The 26,138-nt window shown below is 41.6% G+C and overlaps 1 protein-coding gene across 2 annotated transcripts in view; it reads left to right on the plus strand.

Annotated features, from left to right (window-relative positions):
* TRABD2B (TraB domain containing 2B) overlaps window positions 1–26,138 on the plus strand; it is a 295,614-nt gene that overhangs the window by 244,510 nt on the left and 24,966 nt on the right. For both annotated transcript variants that reach the window (XM_074832091.1, XM_074832093.1), the window contains exons 5-6: window positions 1,068–1,158; window positions 25,373–25,642. In XM_074832091.1, coding sequence (XP_074688192.1) covers window positions 1,068–1,158; window positions 25,373–25,642 — 361 coding nt within the window. The remainder of the gene's footprint in view (window positions 1–1,067; window positions 1,159–25,372; window positions 25,643–26,138) is intronic.

A 26,138-nucleotide genomic window follows, 5' to 3' on the forward strand; every position in this document is an offset into this window, starting at 1 on the left:
ATTGTTCTGTCCTTTCTCAGTGTCACTCATGTATATATTTATATACCTTTAACATTCACCACAAGCTAGAGTTGGAGACAAGTTACTGGGCTACACTGATTTTAATAAACCTGTTAGTGGTCTTTTTGACTCCTTACTCTATATGTTTAACCCATCCTGAAAACAATGTGGGACTCTGACAATAAATTGAAAGCTTTGGAGGGATTACATTGCCTTATTGAGTCTGTACCCAAAGCCCTTTGAGGGCTCCCATTGACTCCAGTGGGATTTGGTTCAGACCTCAAGTATATAGGACTCCCTTAAGTAAACTCTTTCAAGGCCTGTACGCACTGCAGTACTTACTGGGCTCTTTGTTACTTCTGTGAATAGGAATGCGACCTTTACACTTATAGTGAAGAGCCCTGATTTCCAGGACTAAATCTTCATGTTTGGGGAGAGATAAGGTTACCATCCCAGCTCCTCCCATCCCTGCCATGCAGGTGGCTGAGCAGTTGATGAAGCAATTCCTGAATCACTGCCATTTTAGGCAGATAAGCGCTGAGCGTGCAGTACAGCCGCTTCAGAGCTTCTTCATAAGCAGATATCCATGAACGATGATGGACAGGGTGGACATCTGGGGTTGTAAGTTTTTCCAATTCATGAGTCAAAGCCCTAGTAATATCTTTTTGCCACTGCAGGGTCATTCTGATATCCTTGTTAGAAGTTTATTTAGTCCATGCACATACTAAAAATGGACACAGTGGAAGACAAGACCAGCAATTCATCTAGGCTTTCTTTTATCCACCCAGTCCCTTGGCCACATGAGGGGAGGGAGGGGTAAATAATTTGGAAGAAGACCATATCAGGCTGTACACTGTCTCTTCCTCTGGCTATTGCCAAAGGCTGCAGTGGGCTACATGGTAAATAGCTGAGTCTGAATTATAACAAATTGCATAACATGCCTTTCTTGCTTTTGAAGCTGGTCTAGCTTCCAATTACCTTGCCTCCCAAACCTGTTGTTCCAACAGGAGAAACTGGAGTGAGAGGAGCAGTTTGATTGACAGTGCTATTTTCTACCTGTATTTTAGGTCACTTCCTGGGTAACAACACTGTGATTGATGTACTGAGACAAGCAGGATTTGAAGTGGAGCACACCCCTCCTGGACAACCAATTGGAAAGTAAGCAGCTGCCCACAGATTATTAATCACTTTCTCTCCTTTTCTTTTTTTTCTCCCTTTTTCTGTGACTAGGCAAGATTATTGCATTAGTATAGGAGGTGGATGAGGGAGTGAGGAACCTCCCTTTCCCACTCAAGTTCCAGACAAAAAGTGCATTGTAAAGCATCCATTGTGTGAGTTTGGAAACATATGGAGCCTCAGTGACTGTTTTTTTCACTTGGGGACATTATTCATGTCACAGCTGCTTCACTATACCAGATCAGAAGTGCCACAGTTTCTTTCTGTTTTCCAGAAATATCTCATTCAGCTCGTTTTCCCCTATAGCTGTTTTGTCTTTTTCTCTCCATGGGGTTTTAGTTGCTTCCCCATTGCAGGGCAGTAGACTACCACCGACTTCATTTTTCAGGCCTCTCTGTCGGGCTGCTTTTCTTCAGGTGGAATTTCAGTTTTGCCTGAAGGATTAGATTTAACGTAGCACATGCACCTTGGAAAGTGTGGTGGGTAGGTAAAAAGCGATTCAATATTCCCTGAGCTTCTCCATCTATCTGATCAAGTAAAGCAAGCAAGATGATTAATTACCAGGCTCTTGGCAATCTTCATTAGTATATGATAAAATACGTCACAAAATTGTCCTTAGTTGGTGAAACAGACTTCCTTCCTCCCCTAGACTTTTTTCTGGTGATTTAGATGAGGTCTCTGTCTAAAGATATCATAGACAATAAAACTGTGAGGGATGTTGAGAGACCATCTAGCTTTGCAAAATTAACCTTTCCCCTGCATTCTGCAGGTAAAAATTGGTCAAGATTGCTCTGTCATAGGATTGTTATCCTCATTAGGAGAAAGTGTTAGCAGCATGCTCCTGTCCCTGGTGGGCAGACATGACATGGTCCAAATACGAGGTGAGTTTCAATATGGAGGATTTATCGCAGGCCTAATAGACCATGTCTGAAAAAGCTATGTTTAATATAGTTGGAAAATCCAGCTGATTTAACCTTGTTTGTGAAACATCCACAATAATTCATATAGAATATAATATGGCTCCACTGTACATAAGTGTCTTTGACACAGCATTTATCCTAAATGCCTCTTGGAATATGTTGAGCAATAAAAGCACAGTCTTAAATAACAATGGGTAAAAGACAAAGAAAAAGCTCTCAAACACAAGGAAGACCATATATTCAGAGAAGATTTAAGAAGCACTTTGGCAAGGGAGGAGAGTCTGCATGGCACAGGGAGGAGCAGTAAACACTGTAACTGACTGGAGCTGGAAATTTTGGCTAAAATCAACAAAAATGCCGGTGTCTAAAAATACAGCAAAACAGAAAAGCCAAACAAACTATTCCAAAACAGCTGAGGTATACTGTTCCTAGGTTTTGACAAAGAAACTTTCCTCTCAGGGAAGCAGGCACTTCCCTCAGCAATTTTAATTTAGTTGAAAGTATCATCTTCCCATGAAAAGTATTTCAACTGGAAATTGTGAAACTATTAATTTATTAGCTGTTTGCAAGCCCTTGAGAAGAAAGATACAGTAGTGTGAGAGATGTTCAAGAATAGTCTCTGCTCTTTATGGTCTTGGGATATGTCTATACACGTCATCACAGACTTGAAATAATGTGATGGGGCAAGAAACTTGAAACAAAGCCACTGCTTAATGTTGACTTACTTGCAATATAGGGCACCTCTGTGTATGCATTCCCTTACCTTGGCAACAGTGTCTCTTGTTCATGACGTCTTCCCTAAAATTGTCAGTCCCTGGGGAAAATGTACTTGAAAGCAAGTGGACTTGGCCTGCCGCCTAGAACAATGCATATGTCCTCAGTTGAATTATCCTACACTTGGTAGCTTCTGTTCCCAGCTCCAGACCAGAGCATTGGGCAGATTGGTCCCTTTGTCTGAACTAGCACCCTAATTCCAGTGCAGTTTGTTCTGAACAGTGAACATACCAAGCCTTATTAAAGGGTATGCTGTTTTGCGTGAGTGCTGGATTGAGTTGAGAGAGAGCATATAGTTGTACTTCATAAAGATTAGGTGCTCTGTATGTTTCCCTATGGTCTGATGATCCAGGCAGATCAGCCAGTCTTAGATGAGAATACAGAAAGAAAAATAAATGGTGTGGTAAAGAAATGCAGAGTTGCTACAAAATTGCATTACTCAAGGTGCAGAAACAGTAGAAGATTATAGAAAGTTTAAATACAGAGAATTTAAATATATTCACAGGAAACAGCTTGCTGCCTTTAGAAAAAAAAGAGACTCCCAGACCTGCACATCAGGGACTGTATTTTCTTTGTCCTACAGCAGGGGCTGTAGCCATCAAAAGTGCTTGGGGCTCCCCCTTAGAAATGAGGAGGCTGCTGCAAACCATTTTGTCTCTCTTTTTTTAGAATAGCTTGTATTTTATGATTTCCGGGCGAGCTGCAAAAGACAGTCGAGTTAAACAGTTATGACAAAAGTTGAAAGCACAGCCGGTTAATTGTTGTGCTGTAATTGAGTCTTAAGGAACCTTGCATTTTTGTCTACCCTTCTTTTTTTGCTCTCCTCCTTCCTTTTTAAAAGATGAAATGAAAACATTTGAAAACAGCTAAAAAGGCCCAGAAGAGGAACCACTTGGGGATAGTGGCTATACTAGCCACATGTATACATAGAATCAACGAGTAGAAGCTCAACAAATTTTGAGCTGCTTGCAAGCAAAAATTGTTTTATGGTTTATAGAGATGCAGGTGTTTTCGTCTTGATTCTTGTGGAGCCATACATGAAATAAGAGGTATTTCTTTCCTTTGCTGAAACCCAAAAGAGACATTTCTGCTTTACTTCCAAATAAGTTGCATAAGGGAGTCAAGCCCACTTCGTTGCATTCTGGCCCTGACAATTGAAAAATTGGATGGTGTTCGGGGAAGATCAGCTGGACTCCAATGTAGGGATTGGTGGGGGTGGACAGCACATGGAAAAAATGCAAAGGTTGGAAAAAACTGAAGCAGCTGCATGCTTATGTTTTGGCCAAGGGAATTCAGAAAAGGATTGTTGTGGATGGATTGTGCACAGAAGGACGAGGAGGAACAATTTGAGCTGGCACATAAGAATGTTTGGAGGTATATCATATTGAAACTGGGGGTTGTTCTGGCTGAATATCAATGATTTCTTGACAGTAATTTGCAAGGACAGTCTTTCTCAGGTTGAAGCCCCATTATTTGAAACTATGAAAGTAACTTTAGCAAAACACTCATGCTACATCCTACTTACTACCAATGCTGCCTTGCCAAACAAGCAAATACTATTTTTCTTTAATAACTTTGTTCCTAGAACAGTATGTTTATTATTATTATTCTTGAAATGATTAGTAGTCTGATCTTTATTGTTCAATAATAATGAAGCAGTGGTAGCATAAATAGGTGGGGTAGTCTGGTATGACATAGTGATGCCAGCAGGGACAGGGAAGTGATCTTACCCCTGTACTCGGCACTGGTGAGGCTGCACCTTGATTACTGGGTTCAGTTTTGGGCCCCTCACTACAAAAAGGACATTGAATTACTCGAGCGTGTCCAGAGAAGGGCAACGAAGCTGGTGCAGGGTCTGGAGCACATGTCGTACGAGGAGCGGCTGAGGGAACTGGGGTTGTTTAGTCTGGAGAAGAGGAGGCTGAGGGGAGACCTCATCACCCTCTACAACTACCTGAAAGGAGGGTACAGAGAGCTGGGGATGAGTCTCTTTAACCAAGTATTAAGCGATAGAGCAAGAGGTAACGGCCTCAAGTTGTGCCAGGGAAGGTTTAGACTGGATATTAGGAAGTATTTCTTTACAGAACGGGTTGTTGGGTGTTGGAATGGGCTGCCCAGGGAGGTGGTGGAGTCCCCATCCCTGGAGGTGTTTAAGAGTCGGGTCAACATAGTGCTGAGGGATATGGTGTAGTTGGGAACTGTCAATGTTAGGTTAATGGTTGGACTAGATGATCTTCAAGGTCTTTTCCAACCTAGACAATTCTGTGATTCTGTGACATTTAAGCTCTGACATCCATTTCAGTTTCAGAAAGGACAAGAGAATACCTTTTTAGAAAATAGCTAGTACTGTTCCTGTGTATCAGAAAAGCCTTGGGAAGAGTGAAAGGTGACAAAAACCAAAGCTATTGCTTTCAGTTACATACAGGCTGGGTAAAGCCCGAAGATTGTTGGCTTCCTCTGTCCAAAATGCTAAGCATGGGTTGGGAAATGGCTGCTCTTTAAGCCGACCAAAATGAATACCTAGTATCTCGCGTTTCTGTTGTCTTGTGACAGGCATAAATCTGAGCCAAGATCACCCTTTCTTAAGGTACTGGGGAAAAGTAAAGTGAGACCTTGGCAGGCTGGAAGAGATAGCCAAGAACTGGAGGGGTTTGATGGCTCCAGAATCAATGAACTGGCAAAGAAAAGTTTATATAAAGTGCATTTATCTGATGTGGAGCTATTTGGGAGCTCTCACTGGCTGGATTTCTGAAATCCCTTAGCTCCAGTTATCTGCCTGCTGGCCCACTGTTGACCTTCTTGAGCCTATTCTAGAATCTCACCAGCTGACTATTGAAAACACTTTCTTTAAAGCTCAATCTCTTTCTGTAAAAGAAACCTTCTTGTACTCAGCATGCAAAACAATGCCATAAACACTTGAGAACTTATCCTAATGTGGCTTCATTTGTTTATTTTGTTGCCTGAGGGAGTGTCCCGAATCTGTTTGTCTGACAACCTCAACAGCATTCATACTTGCTTCTTATTTTGCTGGCTGTCCTCCTTGTCCCCAGATAAAGGCATTGGAAAATGAATGGCTGAATCAGTATCTCATTGCTTTGCCCTGAAATAAGGCAACTTTTTTTTTTGTGGGGCTTCTGCCAACTGGCTGTCCCTTCCTCTTTCTGTCTTCAGAAAACAGAGTTGCATGCTTGGAGTGGGGAGAGAGGAAGAGATGGGAGAAAGTTTCCTCTCAGATGGATTGCAGTGACTTGAGGAGATAAAGGGCCACAGCTGCTTCACATTTAATTGGAAACAGCCAAATTGCAAGATCAATCCCGGAAGCACCTGTGTCCATGATGACTCTATTGTTACTGGGTTCTCAGAATCAGCTCTGACCTTCTACCACATGCCAAGCCCTGACGTACTGCACACCATTCTCTCAGCCAGAAAAACATGCAGCACTGCTCATTTCCATCAGACTGCTCTTTCTGATATTATGCTCAATGCTACCTTCATTCAGAATGGGAGAATTCAGGACAAGCTTTTATTTCTGCCCATATTCTGCCCATCTGAGAGCTGCTGTAGAAATTAATTACCCTTCCTCCTTATGCTTGAACTTCCTGGTCCAGTTGAAGCAACTTTGCTGCTGTAACTTATTCCTTTTCTTCTTTCTGAAGCAAAGAGCTTGTTCCTTCACCTTTTCCTATAGCATCCGACAGGTGTGACCCTGGCTCTCCTACTCAGCATTGTCTCATGCTGGAAGTCTTTGCTCCACTATGAATGCTTTCTTCTTCCCCACACCCAGTCCACACAGTGATGCAGCCATTTCACTCCATCAGGTTCCCTAACCTTCACAAGGTGATATGCAGAGATGGGAAAATGTTTGACATAACATTTCCCACAGCCCCAGATCAGTAAAAGTGACAGTTCAACAGATTGCATCCCAGAAACTTATGGATGCTATCAGACCTCAGGAGTCTCCCAGTAGTTGCCAGTTTCCTTGGGATGCCCAAGAAACTTCGCCTTTCTGATGTCAACCTGGCAGGGTTACTCCACTCTGCTTAGATGTTAATGTTCAGGGTATGTTTGGGAGAATGTTAAAAGTTGTAATGAAATGAGTAGAATTTTATTTAGAAAAGAAACAAGTGAAAAAAAATTGAGAGCTGTGAAACTTTCATTGGAAACAACTGAGTTAACTGAGAAAAAAAGAAGAGCTGGGGAGATGTTAGCCCATTCTGGATCCCCATCTCTTCTGAGATGGGGAAAAATGCACTTTCTTTTTTTCTGTGGGTGGAATAAACTCCCCATTGGGATGCTGCAGTTCTTAATCCTGTTGTAAACCTTTGGATCTCTCACATGATATGAGCCTGAAGATCATGCTTCCTTCCCTCAGAAGAAAAGCAAACCTGTTATTTAGGGGGTTTTCTCTGACAGCATAATTTGCAGAAGAGGTGTATAGAGATTAAATGGGGTTCATCTGCATGCATTGGCAAATTTATTGCCTCATCTAACAGTGGAGAATATGACTACTTAATGCTTAAAATATTTAGTCATGAAAACATGCACATTACATTTTCAAGGGATTCCCATGTGCCTTTAAAATATCCTCCTTTTCATTTAATTGTCTTTGTGTGTGTAATTACCTTACAGACACAAAGTCTGAGGCAGTCAAACAAACTCTTAGGAGGAAAGAAATTGAATAAAATCTCCAAGATGGGGTAGAGAAGCAAAGTCAACTTACAAGTTCCCAGCCTTAGAAACAATTATCCTGTCACTTCCTGAGCAACATCTTGCTTAGGGCCAGTGCATCTGCATGTTCTTTAGTCCACCTTTAAAAGCTGAACACCTTCTGAAAGAGTGGAATTTAGCAACTTGCTACAAAAAAATCTGGGAGAGAGCAAGATAATTCATGGTGTTGGTGAAAGAATATGGAACAAAGCTTCTCAGGAATTTTGTGCTTGACTAGTTCTCCCAGTGGGACATTCACTTTTCTTTATAATCAGATTTTATCCTTGGCAAAATTTCTGGTTTCTTTTGAAAAAATTGTTTCATATTCCATATCATTCTGTTCCTTGGGAACTTGCACACAGGGCCACTGGGGAACCTGGGCTTGCTTCTTTTTGTTCAAGGGCAGCTTGCTTGCTGAGCTGTCCTGAAGCCAGTGCTTAAGGTTTCTAGGTTTTTTTGCTGCTCTGCAGCCCATCGGTTTTAGGAGGTCTGTGTCTCATAGTCCATAAACTATCCAATAGTCGACTTACAGCACCTTAGAGACTTCAAAAGTTCAGAGCTAGTTCTTACTTTATTTCCTAGTGAAATTTTGGAGTTCTTGTTTGCACAGAAGCAGCTGATTTTTCATCTTCTTTCTGTTTCCAGCCAACTCTAATGCAGATCTTTTCACCTAAGGTCATTAGTATAAGATGAAAATTATTGTCTATAGTTGCTAGAGATAAAGCTGATCTAAACTGCACTGAAGTCAACAACAAGGCTTCCATTGGTGCTAGTAGCTTTTAGAGGTCATTGTTAATATGAGATTGTGGCTGATTCTCTCCTGTCTTTGGTTGTCAGGAGCCATGAGGGAATTAGTAGAAAACTAAGAGTATGTTCACACAGTTATGCAGATGCTTACTATAGTCAACATAAAAAGACTGACTTTTCCAGAAGACATGGGTGTCTTAGCTGTCCCAACTAGCTTGCAGTAGGTGTCTGGCTAGTTTTAGATGACTAACCATTTTGTGAGATGAATTCCCCTCTTATTTGAAGGACTTGGACCCCATGTTCAAGTCGGACAGTGTCACTAGACACATTTAAGCCTTTGGAAAAATTGCACCATCCCCTCTCCAGTGTTATACTGGAACAGTGAGATTGTGTGAGTTTTGTATTTGTGTGTTCAGCCTGCACTTCTGTGGATTGATGGCCTCCATCCCAAGTGATATCAATCTGGGCTGAAGTGCAGCTGCACTTTGTAACAGTTCAAGGGGCACAAAGGTATCAAGTGGTATTGTGTGGTTTGAAAGATGTCGTTTATCTAAGGAAGTTTGTGGTCTGTTTGCTGTCACTCTGTCTTTGCAGCGTCAACTTACCTTACCTTCACTATCACATTGTCAGGCAAAGAGACCTCACACATTAGGACAGATAGCTTTTCCACTTCCAGAGCTGACTTTTTTTCCTTCAGCAAGAGGTCTGTGGGTTGTGTTGCAATCAGTAGAGCTGCTTGATTCAGCATGAGTGTAATTGCTAGTAATTTTGCTTGCAGGGAGCTCTTTAACATGCACAAGTTCCTAAAAAAGGAACAGGAAGAAAGGGAGTCAATGGCTTTTTTTCACTGACACTTTCACTTAAAATTTCGTCAAGAATAGTGCCTTAAAAGAAAACAGTTGGGGATACAGTTTTCTACACAGGAATACACTGACAAATACATTTTTCATCTTTCATGAGTGATCAGGTGTTCATAGGAACATTTTGCACACTTTAAATGCAGTTAGAAGCCCTCCAAAACAACATTGTGTGACTGGTGGCATGTCCAAATGACTCCTTGTGGGTGAATCTTCTTGTGGCAAGCTGTGAAATTTATTGAAACCTTTCTGAATTGCCCCCACAGGTAGAAGGTCACTCTAACATACATATGCGATCTTGTGCCATTTCTTGTCCACTTCAGTGCAAAATAGTCTCACTTTTAACAATTTGTGGTATCTCAGCCAAGACAGGTGGCTGCACACTGGCCGCAACCCAGCTTTGAGTCTGAATTACTGTGTGGGTGTCCCTTTAGGAGAACCATTGTGAAGGGTCAGACTGAGAAGCATGTATATCAGCTGCTCTTCCTAGTTAAGTGCTAGTAGTAGGAGCTGGAATGCCAAAAAAAACGAGTTCTTATAACAGGACTAGTAAATTAAGAATGGTGAATATATGAAGCACTTGTCACAGTAAATAACTTAGAAGCCAGAATACATTTTCATGTCATAATCATTGAATCATTTTTATGAGAAGTCAAAGTAAATTCGTATGTAATCTGTAAAGTATGTAAAGAGTTTAATTCATCCAGTAAATCATGTGTTGTGAATACTGCACCCAGCTCCAGATCAGGTATATTTCAGAGAAGCTTTAAGGTTTTAAAATCCTTCCACAAGTTAAACTGATCTCCAGAACCTTTGGAGGTTCACCCTTCTCTGGAGCTCCTGCTCCATGCAAGTGAACATCATGCCAATATGTTTCCCATTTCCTGGGGATTAAACTGCTGTATTTGATGACTCAGAACTTCCCAAGAAAGCAACTCAGTCACTCACTCTGTCTGAAGCTGCCTCTGGTGTCTCAGAGGACATGTCTTCTCTTGCGCAGTGATTCATGATTTCAGAGCAGAGGATCAGGTCTCTTTTTTTTTTTTTTATTTCCCACAAAGTTAATTAATAAAACAAATTTCTATTAGTGGGTGTTGAAAGACTTTGGCTTTCCACCTACAATCCCAAATGCTCTGCATTCCAGGGAGAAAGAAAAGTGGACCTGTGAATAGAAACAGGACAGAGGAAAAATGGATCAGATGCCGTATATGGATATAGACACAGTGGCTGTCAATTGATACGATGGAAGAACATTCTGAATTAAGACAATTTCCTGCAGTCGTGATTGTTAAAACTACGCTACTACAGTTATGCAATTTCAGAATTAATGTGTGCAAATTAGAGAGAAAGACTGGGGTACGGGGAGTGTCTGACAGAAACTAAATTATCTGTTTGGGTCTCCACGCTGACCTCTTGTTCAGACAGGTGGCCACATGGACAGCAGTTGTTCTGCCTGGGAAAAATTGTATCCTTTGCCACTGTCACAGACCTCTGAGACTCCAGTTGGTCAGGAGAAGCACCTGGAGGATTTACCCCATCATGGCTGCTGTGGACCTGGCTATGTCCATCTGTCTATCTCATCTGTAGCTCCACCATAGAACAGAATTTGTCATCAGCACCAAGAATTAGCCTAAATTTACACCCAGCATGGTCATAACTCCTGTTGATTTCAATGAGAAAAAAGTTGGTCCTACAGTGGACCAGCATTGACAGAAGGACTTGATTTGAGGTGTCTGCCCTTTCTACTGCCACATGGGACGTCAGATCAGCTCACAACTCTGCAGTACCACTCTGCTGATGACAGCTTGCAGAGGAAGAGATTCCTAATTTGATGCTCTCATTTGGGGGTAAAAGCACCCTGAAGCCTCTCTCCACTGACTCCTAGGACATGTGTCAAGTGAGGCATACTAAGATTTTCCTGCTAACCTGCAGCAATTCAGCTGCAAAGTCGTAGACAGGCTCCGAGTGCTTTGGTATCCAGTGCCCTGTCTGGCCACTAGATTTGAATCTCCTGTCATCTGACCCCAGCCTCACATTTCCAAATTACTCTTGCAAAAATAAAGGCAGTCACAGAAATACCTCTGTCGAGACAGCACATCCCTGTTTATGTTTGAACGGCCGATACGAATCTGGAGTCCCCAGCGATCAAAGTGCATATTCAGAAAGATGAGCCCCATGTTGTGTTTGAAGTGAGTGCAGCACTTTGAAACACGGATGAAGCGGGAATAAATCAGGATGAAGGATGTGGGGCATTAACTACTTTACATGAAATCCCTGCTGGAAAGACGTGGCCAGTGTTCCAAAGTTTTCCTTGGAGAGTGCTCGGAAGTTGCATACCAGCCTATTTGTGGAAAGCTAAACAGTTCCCTATTGTCCTTGATGTGAAACGCTTCCCAGATAAACGCTTTTCCCCCTCCATTGAAGAAAAACGATACAGCCTGTCCAGAGCTTTAACACAGAGGACTACACTGGGCTGCTGCTCAGCCTCTGCAGAGCAGCTGGTTTCTGTTGGCATTGAGCTTTACTAAAGGCTGTAGTTCATATACATGCCAGCATCATTAAGAAAAGGCTAAGTTATTGAGTGAGACTGGGATAATCTTCAAGGGTTTAATAACATGTGCCCACATCTTTGCATCTCTGAGTTCATTATACCGCTGGAATGTAAATCCCAATCCACAGTGGCTAAACAAGGTTCACATGGATCTAAATACTTTTGTGGTATTGTCTCCTCTTGATTTCTGAAGGGGAAAAAAAAACATTGCTAGCTGAAATAAACTCACGTGGTTGTCTACAAGGAGGGCAGTAAACCTCTGCTGCTGTAGTGGGTTTGGGTTGTAACATTGCCTACATTTGAGGCATTTTAAGTCATTTCAAGGAATTATTCCTAACACCCACAGAGTCAAGGCATCGTATTCCAGCACAGGGAAGATCCAGAAGTCCTTGCATGAACTTTGGACAGAAGAAGCTGATTTCTGAAATCAGAAGTGCTAAGAATCAAGGCTGTCTAACACCAGGGTAATACTGGTGGTGGTTTGGTCCAGGTCAGTAGGTGGCTATTCCTCTGCTTCTCCCATCCTGGCAGATGCAGATCTGAAGTACCTCGTTGTGTCCTCACCTCGAACTCCAGTTTGGGCACATGTGGTTTTGTTGGGTGCCTCCTGCCTTTCTACGTAGTGCCACCCAGACCAAAGACCTCTTCCCAGGAGCAGCGGGTCATTCCACTCATTGGCCTACAGTCAGTGGATGCAATAGATGCACAAGACTGGCTTTTTGCCACCATTTTGTCAAAGTAAACCCTGTTTTGCATTTGTGACAAAGGAATCATCTTTCTTCCCCTAGAAGCATGTGATTGCTAATTTTGCAGGAGCATCAAACATATGTAGATTAGGTTTTGGGTTGAAAATGAAACTGGGAAGTGCAACTTCCATTGACATTTAGGAGGCATTGAGTTTTTAACTTTGTTGAGTTTTTAACTTTGTTGAGTTTTTAACATTGTTGAGTTTTTAACATTGTTGAGTTTTTAACATTGTTGAGTTTTTAACATTGTTTTTTTTAGAAACATCCCCCTCAGGGAGAAAGGGCATAGACTTGAAAGAAAAGAGTTAACAGTTTGTTCATTTTGCAAATGCAGCCATGAACTTAGGGCGATTTCTATGTATTCAAGCATTCATACTGATAGCAATCATTGCTGAATGGTCAGCAGTTCCTACTCAAATCAGTGAAAGGCAGCAAATGAAATGCACAGGCCTGGTTTAAATGAGATGATGGAGCAGGAGACTGATTTTATTTACTACTTCTTTCACTATTGGGTGCACCGTGCCACTTCCCTCGCTCTTTACTTCCCCTGCCTTTCCAAGAAACCCCTGGTCAGTCTGTGAATGACAGACCTGATGAGGTCTAGGGGTCCTATGGGTTTTCTAATCATTGCACTCTGGTATCTAGGAAAGGGCTGAGCTCATACCTGAGCCTTTCCTCATAGAGCCTGACTCTTCCTTCTTATTTTCATATAAATAAGGACATACACTCTTTTTTGATCTCTATGCTACTTGGGATAATTCAGTTACAACTGGCTGTCAGATTGAGTCTTACTAGAGAAGGGCAGAGACAGAAGGCGTGTGTACAGGGTGTCATCACTTGATTGTGAAAGAGCATTCCTTGAGTAACCTGTGCTTCTGTTCAGAATTAACGTCTTGGTGTCAGTGGGCCTGGTGGGGCAGCCCTAAGCGCTTAGTCTCATTGTAGAGAGATGAGTCAGATGAATTGTTCTGTGGTTTTAATTAAAACATCTTATGTGGGCAGCATTTCAACAGCACGAGGTGACAGTTTTGCAGTCTGGCCCATGCTTATCTGTCCGTAATGCTCATATGGCCCTACCAGCACAGCATCTCTGAGTCTTTTCTGTATTTCTTCTCACTATCTTCATGTGAAGTTGGGGAGTTATCTTCATGGGTGGATGGAAAACTGGAGCATAAAGAATTTTTTAACTCCCTGAGGGAAGATGTGACAGCGCAGCTAGTTTAGCATTAGTTAAACTACTAACCACTGGGCGATCCCTCCCCTATTGGGATTTGATGGGCAGCACTCAGGCCAGGAGAGCTGTGAAAGCACTGGCAGCACTGTGCTGCTCCAAATAAATACGAGACATATCTCGGCCACGGCAGAGCATGATGCAGAGGTCATCTGAGTCTCCTTCACAGTGCCTGAGATTCACCCACTTCTCTCAGCACTTTCATGTACAAACGTTTCCTGTGTGGAGCTGCTTCCAATGAAAGTAGAGGATTTGTATGGGCTTTCTGTTTCTGGGCTTAGTATCCCCTGATACGTGACTGTCAATCTTGCACTTGTGGTATGGAGATGTCACCTACCCAGGATTGATCTTAGCTGCCAGGGTAGACTGCACAGCAGAAAAAAACTCAAGGGCTTTCGGTCTGACACCAACATAAATTCAGCTGTACTGTGCAGAGAGCATAGCAGAAAGTGGAGTTCCCTAGGGGTCCTTTTGGCTAAGGCAGCATCCCTATCCTGTGCTGTAAATCCAACTCTTACAGTGGGAGGTGGTTTGAGACAGAGAGGAGTCCTTACTTATTAAAATATGAAGTCCTTGCAGGAGAACTAGTAAGGAGTGATACTTAGTATGGATTAAGAAGCAGTGGCAAAAGCTGAGTGAAGTTTGCAATCATAGAAGTTGAACCCTTGCTCCTCCAGACCCTTTGAAAATTAAGTGTGTATTCCAGTGCAGGGCTGTGGTGCAGAGGCAACCTGATCCCATGAGGTTGATAGGAGGGCACAGTCTTCATGGATAAAGACAGTTCACTTTAATAATGTACACTAAAAAACCCCAACTTTAAACTACCAAATTATTCTGAGAATAGAAGAGTGATTTTGGGATAAAAAGCCCTCTGCTAGCAAAGGAATATTGGCTTTTCTGTAGTTTGAGCTGCCTCAGGAGATGTCCTAGTTTCTCAAACTGTTCCAGCTTTGCATAGTGATAAGAAGCTAGCGTGACTGCTAGAACCCATGCCAGATGCCAAGCATAGTTTTAATGAGTCTCTGACGTCTGTTAGACTTGTGATATTACATGCTTTTCAGTAGGTAGTGCGTGCTACAAATACTAGGCTGTGATACCCTCTCAAACAACTGGCACTTAGATAAAGCATTTCCAGGCAAACAAACAAATAAATAAACACCAACTAAGAAAACACACATGCACATACAATGGAGGGAGGAGGCTTCCTAACTGACTTACTGTGCTCTGGGGAGCAGCAGAACAAGTGGTTTTCATTTTCCTGGTGTTTCACTTACTGCTGTGTGGGGTTCTCTTCATGGGAGGAGAGCTGAGTTTAATCCCTGGTTTTGTGTATGTTTGTGTGTGTGTATAAACAATTTATGTAGGAGTTGGTTCTGCTCAAGCTTGTGACAAGAGCCATTTGTCATTCGTGTTCACAAAGCACACCCAGTGAAGGTTTCAACCACTGCCAGTCTTCAGTCTAATTTATTATTTTTCCTTGGCATATTAAATCTGCAGAGATTACATGAAGGACACCTGAGGATCTTGACATGTCTCTGGTCAAGGAAGCCAGCTGGCCTAATTCTTCTGCTGAACCAGCAGAAAGCCCCTGGTAGCCATGCATGGACATTCCCCCCCTTTCCTCCACTGGAAGATGACCAGCACCAAAATTGCTCCAAAGACCCATCACTCTCCTCCCCTTTTCTCAGCAGGGGCTGTTAGTAGAGGAGCTAGGTAGACCTCCATGACTCCTGGTGGCCAGTGCTAACCAGTTAGATGCAGGAGGAAGGAAGCACTGCCTTTATGCAGACCCTCCTCCTCCTGCATTTTTAGCTGTATTGGTAACTCCTTGGAGCAGGTGAGCCCCAAAGCTCCTTTGCAATGAGGTCTACAGCAGAGTTCAGGGAAGGAGGCTGCAAAGGCTCTCACCTTTGTACGGTTGAGTGCTGTGTCATTATATCCTCATGATGCACTGGCTGTATCTGTTTGTCATCGTCTCATACCCTTCACTTGTTAGCTTGCTGAGATGGAGCTCTTTGATGCATGCATAGTTTATTTCTGAGATTCTTAAATGTACCAATAAAAATAATAATAGACATTGCAATGAAAGAGAGTGATTTTTCTGAGGTCAGTGCAAATTGTCCTGTTTTTAGGGGAGAAGACCTGGACCTTGTTGTTTGTAACTAGTCAGTGAGATTTGCCCGAGTTCATTAAAACTGAATCTTTCTTGTGGCCTCAGATGCCTCCTAGATCTTTAAGCTGTAGTTCAAGGTCTAATCTCATGGTTTTCAATTAACAAACAAAAAAGATAATATAAAACCTTCTTTTCTTCCTTAAGGTTTCAGCAGCAATGTGCATGCTTCATTAATGAAGAATTTTAATTAAGGATGGATTTGTCAGACAGAAATAAGTATTTGATACAAGCAGTTTCATCAGCATGAGTTAATACAGAGAGGGAACCCAGGTGAAATCAGGCTAATATGTAGAGAGACCTTATGTGAATTCTGTTAACATTAGAGTTGATAGAACAGCATTAGACTTAAAGCAAATGGAGTTTAGAGGAAGAACTCTTCTGCCTTCATCATGTTTCAAGGGCTCTGTCCATTACTGCACAGTAAAAATGCCCACAGACAGGCTGAAGTGTTGTCTGAATAGGGTTTCTGACAACTGTTTTGTTCTTTCCTTGGAAACACTCAGGCCCTGTGATAAAAACAATGCTGATGGACTATAACAGTATTTTGGAGAAAGGCAGACTGGCTCTGTGTTCCTTTTTTTAGCTCAGCAGCCATCAATGGCTAAGCAGATCAAATGTTTTACACTGTCAGCTACAGAAAGGAAAAGTGGATTCAGTGAAACAGAGATGTGGGATCTCTTGCAGGCATGGTCGTCTTATGGCTCTTTGGTTCCACACTTCTGCCTGCTGCTCAGTTTAAGTGGTCCATGTCTCTCTCCTAGTGATAGCAGCTACTTATGTGCCTACGTTATCTGTCATCTTCCAATTGTAAGAGCCTGGACTGAAAAAGGTACTTAAGGAAGACAAGTTGCTGTGTTTGTACAGATTTGTGATCCACCCCGTATCTCATCTCTGCCAGGGCCCAGCTTCAAGACCATCAGAGGGAAGTGCAGGAAACAGCGCCAGGCATACACTGAATCTGCCCTTAGTTTAAGTCTGAAGTCAGTGAAAATGTTTTAGTCCTTCAAGCTAGGTGTTTGGTACCTTGCTCAGTCGATGTCTCTACAGAGAGTTTATTTTTAAGATGTGATGGAAAATATGGACTTCTGCAGATGTTTCTTATCTCTGGAGGATCAGGCAGAGAAGGAAAACCAATTCCCAAAGGAGATAAACTGGAAGCAGAATTCAATTTGGATTGCAGATGAGTAAGATACAGATGACAGTTATGTATTAGCTGTAATTCTACTGAGGAGTCAAAATCAAGCAGCTAGTTTGCGGGTTTTCTTTGTCAGTCAGCTTCTTAATCTTGAAACTTGTCTGGATGGCAACTACTGGGACAGAACAAATGCATCCTTGCTTTCTTTCCTATGCATAAACCGAGGTCAGGAGTGGTTTGGGAATAACAACACGAGATGAGAATAGTTTTTCAACTGAGTTAGCAAACCTGCTTTTGTGCATGGCCATACACCTCAGTGTCCCAAAAGCTGACACTGGCTAGAGAGGAGCAGAGAGCCCCAGACATCAGAAGCTCTATTTACTTAAAATGGAAGTAGGAGACAAGTTTTGGTGAGTATTTCTAGTTTGATTGTGGCAGCTGGGGGAGAAAGAAGGATTTGTCCAGCCCTTGACTTGCTTTCTGGGCACTGGAGTCTGAGTTCGTAACTGCTAAGATGAGATGGTGGCATTCAGTCACCATTGTCCAGTTTCTCAGACCTTCCCAAACCACTATAAATGCACTGTAGACTCAGAACTGGCCCAAAACCTAAGCCCAGACAAAAACTTTGGAAATGTCACAATTAGACCTGAAGAAACATGGTGTTGCAGATTGGGCCAAACTGGGTAAGAATTTTATGCTTTGCAGAACCTGTTGAATGATGGAAGTTAATTTCCAGCAGCTGAGAAGTCTGCTGTGTATAATTAATATGACATCACCTTGCAGAAACATAGAAGGATCAGAGAGTTTATAAAGAGGAAACAGAGATTACATTGCCCAGTAATAAGTCCACCATTGTTCTTTATTAAAGCAATATATATGTGTTTATTAAAAAGTTACTAAAAGGAAAGAGTAATATATTTATTCTTGTTACTAATGGTTTTCAAGCAATAACAGAAAAAAAAAAAATGCGTGGAATAAAGCTTGAAAATATTCCAGTTCAATAAAAATGCAACCCTAAAGTCTTCTTTTGTGGTGTAATACCATCACTTTAGATTTCATCAGAAAGCCTGTGTATTCTTGGCAAATTTGAACAGAAGTAAGGATTTCCAATCCAGAGGTAATGCTGATATTCCAACATTTGTTTCTGTCCAAAATCAGGGAGGCAAAGCAGAAATATTGAAAAGTCGTTGCAAAGTCAGCATTCAAAAATTTATTAGAAGACACTGAAACATTTCAGTTAACATTCTGTGGCAAGACTTTCAGTGGTACGTGGACATAAAGGAGTTGAAATTAGAATGTGAAGCCCTTTCTCTCCTCTGTGAAGTAGACTTCCAGAACAAACCAGATGTCCCAGGACAGCTGTATAGCTGCGTGCTCCCATGTTGAACCAGGATGCTTGAGTAGAAAAAAGCCCATCTTGATCTATGGGATAGGTATTCTGTCCAAGGAGCTTTAAATATAATTTCCGTAAGACAGTGAGGCACCAAAGGCAGCTTTATTATGAATATTTTGCTTAAACCAAACTACCCAGGCAGAAATAGCTTAGCAGTAAATTGTTATGGTGATAGCAAGACAGGGAAGATTTAGGGAATAGAGTCTGAGGTGAGGCTTTGTGTGCCATGAGCAGAGAAGGTTCTTATTTGCTGTTAATGTGGGAGATGGAAGCAAGACTGGACAGTTGACCCATCCTTCCTCTGGAGGGACAGCCCATCTTCTGAGACAGGAGTGTGCAGCTTACACGATTTACACTAAAGATGCATGAACAAAGTATTATTCAGTTCAAGAATTGAACCAAAAAGTTGAGAAGGGGGAAAAAGTTTGGAGCAATCTGAAGTGGAACATTTTGAGGACATTTTTGAAGGCAGGGGTTGGGTTTTGTTGGTTTGTCATTTTTATTTATTAGTTGGGTTTTTCTTTTTAATTGAGATCAATTTTTAAACAAAAAAGGCCTCTTTGTAGCGTTTAAGTCTTTGAAAACAGAATACTAAGAAAAATTAAAAGCTTTGTTCAGAAAGTGCTGAAATAGAACATTTTGAGTTTTCTGAAGTAAAAGAATTCATATGAAAATGTGGAAATGGAACGTTACAAATGTTTCAGCTGTCCTCTCTTTTTTCAGCAAATTCAACCTCTCAAGTTGCAGAAAGCTTGCATTTCTTCTCCTGTGCCCTAGAACAACTCCACTTCTAATGAAATGGAATAGATAACAGAAGTTTTACTCCCTTCTCTTATTTCATAGTTTCTCAACCTGGGAAGGAAAACATCACCATCCATGGGAATATCTTGACCTTACAAGCTTTTCACTTCATTTATGCACAGGCTTGAGGGTTTGCATATATATGTGTGCATACTGAGGACCAAATTCCCTTTCAAACTAAGGCCACAGTTCTTGAACAACAGTGATTCCTCCCAGAGACATGGTCTGACATGGATTCTGAGTCCAGAGACACCATCCAAGTTTGGGGTGGACCATAATCTAATTTACCTACTTCACCTAATTTAACTGCTCATGAAATGTAGTTAAGTCTGGTGCAAAAATGAAAAAAACTTTGTTTTCAAATTCTGTTAAGAAGTGGAAATGCTTTAACTTTAGTGTACAGGCCTAAGACAACTGCATCCGGAATAAAATAAGTCATTATAATTAAGCCAATCAGGGCTTTCACAGATACTCTCTTTTGCTGTCTCTTGAGCCCAAATTCATCCTCAGTAGTTTACGGCACTTACCTGAAGCAGCTCAGATAAATTAGGTATGGGGAGAATCTCATTCTCCAATCTCTTCTTTGGAGTTACTCTCTTTTGCAGCAAAAAAAAATTTTACATACATATATATATGCTTTCATCTTGAAGGAGATGAACTCCATGACGATAGGCACTGGTGTCCCTTGGTTATGTGAGAGACCATGGTCTAATCCATACTTCACATAACTAGTAAGAGGCCCTGTAAGCTATGCTGGGGTGGGTTAGGATTTCTGCCTGGTTTTCTGTTTTCCTTTTGTTTGCTGCTTTCCCAAGAGCTTTGAAAATCTGAGTTTCATCCTAGCATGGAAGAGAAAAAAATGTAAAACTTCTCGTGGGACAGGACATTCTGGTGCCCGTCTTGTGGGTGTGCATGACTGGTCTCTCTGAGATGCGTAAGGAAAAAAAAAGCAAGAAGCAGATGTCTCTGTGGCCTGTGGCAAGGGGAGCAAGGATGCGTGCGAGGGACTGATGAATTCCTGCCTTGACAAAGACTCCCAAACTGGAATTTATGAGAATCCATCTATAATAAGATGCTCTTAACTTAGTGTCTGGCTGTCATCCGGGTGCATCCCAAGAACAGTGGCATAAGGATAAAGCTGACACATCTACATTCCTTACTATCACCACAGCTTCTCTCTTGATGAAACAAAATCTTTCCTTGTCTGACAGTTCTGAAAATTGAAGCAAGAAAACCTCAGCGATGATGTTGCTGTACTTGGAAGCGCATGCAAAGCATGGCAGTATTCTGAGCAAAAGTTTTCCATTGCTCGCACTACAAAGACAAGATGCAAATAACAAATTGGCAAACTTATATTTTAGAAGATTCTGCACATATCTGAGGGAACAGAAATGTTACCGCAAGATTGCTGAAAAAATAGATTGATGATTTAGTTGTGTGGAAGATGTGTATGGTCAGCAAAGGCATGTCCTTTCTCATGAGCTAAAGCAAGGGCAGATTCCTGGCCCTGCTGAAGCCCAGGGGATGGGACTCGCCCCAAACATTATTAGCATTACTCCAGCAGGGTCAGTGGGCAGAAGCAATAGTGGGGTCTACTCTGCCTGATGCTCCCCTTAGACAATTGTCAATGAATCGGTGGTTGCGAAAATCCCTGTTGATGGACGAGGTGCGGTGCAAGGTGTAGTGTTAACACCACACAGCTTCCACCTGTGGGGAAAGGTGGGCTATTCACAAGGGCTATTCAGAGAGGGAATGAAACATGGATGCTCTGATACACCCTACAGGGAGGTTATCACGCCTGGAGATGGTCACAGCCCTCTGAGCTGCAGAAATTGGATACCTGATGTGAGGGCTAGGAAGGTGCTTGCCTGGGCAGAGAGAAAGGCATGGCCAGATTGCCAGGTGGTTTGGGGTTGAATGAAAGTGGGACCTGGACAATTTTAAGCCTGGCAATTATGAAAATAAGGCATTACAGGACTTTATGATGTTAACGTCATTTTTCTGACCAGATCCACTCAATAACCCTAGCAAATCCCAATGATGAGTCAAATCGCTATTGTCAGTGCCAGCACAGAGCGACACTAGAGACCACAAGGCAGAGAGAGAAATGCTGAGACAGCCTAATGGAGCATACAGCTCAGCCTAAACTACTTGCGTGTTTTGTTTTGTTCTTTTAATTCTCAAAAAGAATTAGAAAAGGATGGCAAATTTCATCAGAAGTGAAACAAAGCCACAGGGGTCTGTGTGGATTAAGCATTTTCAAGAAATAGCAAGAATAAATGTTTTCCTGTTTTCACTCTGTTTTCTGTACCTTAGGACCAAGCCACGTAGGATATTTGCTGAGACTCCCAAGTTTTCTTATTTGGACTCTGTTACTTTAGAGAATTTATTTTGTAGAACTGTGCATCCCAGAGAAGGAAATTAAGGTCAGAGATGAGAAAAACCCATCTAAGGGCCTGAAATACTATTAGTTGCTCAAAGACCACCCTGTGTGGGAATGATAGATTTAAAAATGGGTGGAACATCTAGGCCTGGAGTTGTATCAAGTTATTAATGAAAAATCTCTGAGATCTTTGTGTGGACCAAAATATTTGGGTGGTACATTCTCACTCTTTCTTCAGAAGAGGCACTGTGGCCTCACAAACTGAAAACTAGCCCTGCTTTTTCTGTGGCTTTAAAAATAGCTATGTATTTTGAAAAGCTGTCTCAGCAGTAGTGAAGGAGTTGCAAGAAAAGTGTATTACATCCCCATGGTTTTATACAGTGCAGCCATGCTAACAGAGTGCATTGAGATTGGGACCAAAGGAAAATCATGAAATAGTCCATGAAACGATCAGTTGAATCAAATAGTAAAACTTCACACAATGGAGAGATCTATTGTCCAGGTATCATACTGCAGATGGGAGGTTTTTGTCTTTTTTTTAAGGGGGAAAAAAGTCTAGAATATTAATAAACTCAAGTCCTTTGTATTAATAAAATTTTTACTGAAATCAATGGAAAAGTTATCTTCTGATAGGAAGTCTACCTTACTCTGAATTAAAATATTTAAATATTCTTACATTATAGTTGGATTAAATATCCATGTTTTGCAGGATTAAAAGGTTTGATTTTACTTCTGGTTGAATGTCTATAGGATGATGATCAGATCTGAAAACAATCACATTTGAAAACAATCAGTTTTAAAAAATTTCTTTTTTTTGAAGAAGCAAGCATACATTGACATACAGCCTTCAACAGTCCCTCCTAGGTCTTGGGGTAGTTATTAGTGGTACAGCAATAATGGAACAAGTATCGACCAAATGTAATATGCAGTTGCCACAGTGGAGCTATTCCCCCTGCGTCGACTCTAAAGTACAAGCGGTTAGTTTATAACCCTCTTTAGGTTACAACATTTTAACGTTTCTTCAGTGTTTATTTATTCTCTTCCCAAAGAATGTTCTGAAATATCAAGTTTACAACCTGTGGCTCATGTGATGGTAGTGGAAACAATTAAGCTAGAAGCTTTCAAAGCCACCACTGGGATTTTGATGCCCAAACTCATTAATTTTAATAAGAAGTGAGCTGCCAGTCGTCTTAAGTGGTTTCTAAAATCTCAACCCATAAAAACACCTCTCTACTGGTTCCAGTTTACTAGGAGCTCAGAGCAAGGTAAACACATATAACAAAATAGTAGGTGTTAAAAGGTGGAAAGTATGTGTTCAGATGTCTCTGAGACCATTGAAGGAACTAAATGACGGCCCCAGCCTTGAGCTGAGAGATGTGGGCTGATGTGGGGGCTGCTCCTACCTTCAGCATCTCCAGGAATTACTGACTGATCAGAACATGAGACACAGCTTTGGTGGCAAGAAGAAAGTCAGTGGAAACAGAAATCTTGGCAACAGCTCAGTTCCAGCTGTAATGATCACATTAGTTGTCTACTTTGGGCTTTCACATCTGCTGCATGCTCCTGCCTTCTTAACATGCTTCTGCCCACCACAGCCTTGCGGCCAATGTAGTGCTCTTCTCCCCGGTGTGCAGATGGATGGCTGGGTTGCAGGAAGACCTGGGTGAATTCACACCACACAGTGAAAAGCAGAGGTATCCAGAGCAGTACCAGAACAAGCTGTCTTTGGGCAATCTCAACCAGGTTGTATTGCCACTGCAGTTACCGACACGATGTTTGTAGATGCTTGGTCCAGGTCCTTCCTACCTGCCAAACCCATCCTATCCAAGTTCACACTGTGTTATCTTCCAAGCTGCTAAATGGATGCATTTGCATGTTGATACTTCACTGATTCACCATCATGGTTGCACAAAACTTAAGAACTCTCTGCTGTGGTCTGAGGGACCCACCCAATGCCCAGTGCAAACCTATGCGAGCCTTTCCTTTTACATTAATCTGGAGATGGCTTTGCTTCAGCCATGAGCCTATGTCACAGCCCAGGAAGCCTTGAAAGCTTTGGAGAACACTAAGATATTCCAAAGAAAGTTGCTTCACTGATGAAAACTCATCCTCAACATGAATCATGGAAGAAAGCCTTAATGGGGAGAAAAATCCAGAACCAGCAGATCGCTCTGTGATGTAAAATAGAGCATGGAGTGAGTATGAAGGAGTTTGAGAGTCTGAATGCTAGCAAAAATATGGGGTTTTCTTGTGTCTTTTATTAATGAAAGCAACCTTAGAGAATTTTAGAATTAGTTTAAACAAGTGTCCTTCTTCTCTGTATCTGTCATATGATCTCTGAAGAACTTCATGAATGTTGGCTATGAGTGACAAAGTTACTGTAGTTTTTGCCAGTGAGTCTTGTAGTAGCAACGATTCTCAGTAGCTATTGGAAGGACCTTTGGGTGAAACATGATCAATGGAAATAGAGATGACCATCTGACTGCTATTGTAATGGACTTCAAAAAAATCAAAAAGAAAAAAAGCTGCCATTAGTAGTAGATGTGACTTTTTTGGAAGAGAACAAAATGTTCCATAAAAGAAACATGTGGTTTCACTTGCAGCACATTTTGTACATTGTCACCAATGAAGTTTAGGATTTTTTATTACTTTTTCATTAAAATGTCTTACTGGTTTCACTCAGGAGGCAAAACTTTTCACGTGGCTTTAATTGTTTCTGTCATAAAAGTCATAGCATCCGTGTAATAGAAATAGTTTTGCAGACCACAGCTTCATATTGCCTATTAATTCTCTTCCATTTTATGTGCTTACAACTCACTGGGCCATCCCAGAGACAGAAAAAGTTCCTCTCTTGCAATTAAGACCAAACAGGAATTTCTACTGTAGTTAGGGAGGGGGGGGGGAAATCACTTTGCGTCCTTACTGGTTTATTAGATTTTTGTTTCAGATATCTTAGCTCACAAATGTAAATTCATATGGCCACATATCAAAGGAGAGCGTTTGTATTGACTTTTTTCTAAAATTAGTGAAACTCTAGAATATGAAAACAATAAAAGGCCTTTTTCTGCATAGTTCCAGTCAGAAGCAAGCAGTGGTAGTATTTCAAAAAGGAATGAAGAGCTCTGGCAGCATTGTTTCAAGGTGGCTTTGGACAGGTCATTTACCCCCTTTTTTTCTTCATTTCTCCATTATACAAAAACTGCTAGAGTTCAGGAGTCACGTATCTGTTCCCAGCAGCCTAGCTATTAGACCATGCTTCTGTCATCAGTCTGGGCTTCCCTGTCACCAATCCTAACTTGGATGAACAAGCATAATTATTGTTGCAGTCAAAACAATGACTTGTTTTCCACAGATGATATCCAAGTTGAAAAAAAAAAAGGAGGAAACTAGTGTTACCTCATTAATTTAATATCAGCTTCTGTTAAGGTATCTGTTTTCCTCAGAGAAAGTCACAGTTTTGCCATTTAACCTTCAGCCCAGAGGGGGAGGTGACGTTGACCCCTACTGCAGCCTCTAAAACCTGTAAGAAGTAATTAAAATGCCAGAAAACAGCAATAGCGTATCAGCTGCCTTTTCCCCTTTTTCAGTTTAGTGTTTATTTGAAAGCTTGCTAGGAAATGCCACTGCTGTCTTTAGTTGCTGCCCCAGAGCAATAGCCTGTCTCCTTGCACACTTTCTTAGCAGTTAGGAGCTCCCACCAAGTAGTGTAGTCCTCTGCTTTCACTTCTTTTAACACAATCCCTCGCTTATTCATCAAATGTTTAAATATGTTTTGCAGTTCAAGGACAACAAAGACAAGCCCAGCCTTGGAAGAGTCCTCAGCAACAGCCCTGCCTGCTGTCCAGCTTTCTGAGCAGGTCCCACTGACATCTCCTTCCCTGAAGCCCCTGCAGATGGATGAAGAAGACAGCCTGTCTCCTCACCTCCTGTTGCCAGATAGCATCAGCCAGCTGGAAGAGTTTGGCAGGCAGAAGAAATGGCACAAGAAGCAGCACAAACACTATCGCCAGAGGCAATTCAATGACCTCTGGGTTCGGATAGAAGACAGGTGAGTCATAATTTTTATGGTCCCTGTCCTCTTCCTGCTATCTCCTAGCTAGCTGCCCTTCACAGATCCCAGCTCTTGTTGATTAGACCATAAGGAGGGTTGAAGAAAGACTAAATGGGAGAAGCAGGGAGTGAGGTGATGTTTTTGGAGCCTAATGAAGAACTAGGAGGAAGACTCATAGACACATTTGATCTAATAGTAAAGCAAAAAAAACCTAATGCTTAGAATATTTAAAATATACAGAAACAAAGACTTGTCAGAGTAAAAACAGGAAAAAAATGTCAATGGAAAATATTCTGTGTTTGCCTTCTTTCTTCCATTAATTATTTTCCAATCTTTACTGTTAGTTTTCAACTCAAAGACTCGCCCATTTTCCAACCATGCAGAATATTCCTGGGAGTTTTTAAGATTCTGACATATCTGACTTTTGATCTTCTTAAGTGTGTTCTGGCACTGAAATGTTTTAACATCTCAGACTGCATTGAAAACAGCAAAC

Source organism: Strix aluco, chromosome 8 (genome assembly GCF_031877795.1).
Source record: "Strix aluco isolate bStrAlu1 chromosome 8, bStrAlu1.hap1, whole genome shotgun sequence".
Classification (NCBI taxonomy): domain Eukaryota; kingdom Metazoa; phylum Chordata; class Aves; order Strigiformes; family Strigidae; genus Strix; species Strix aluco.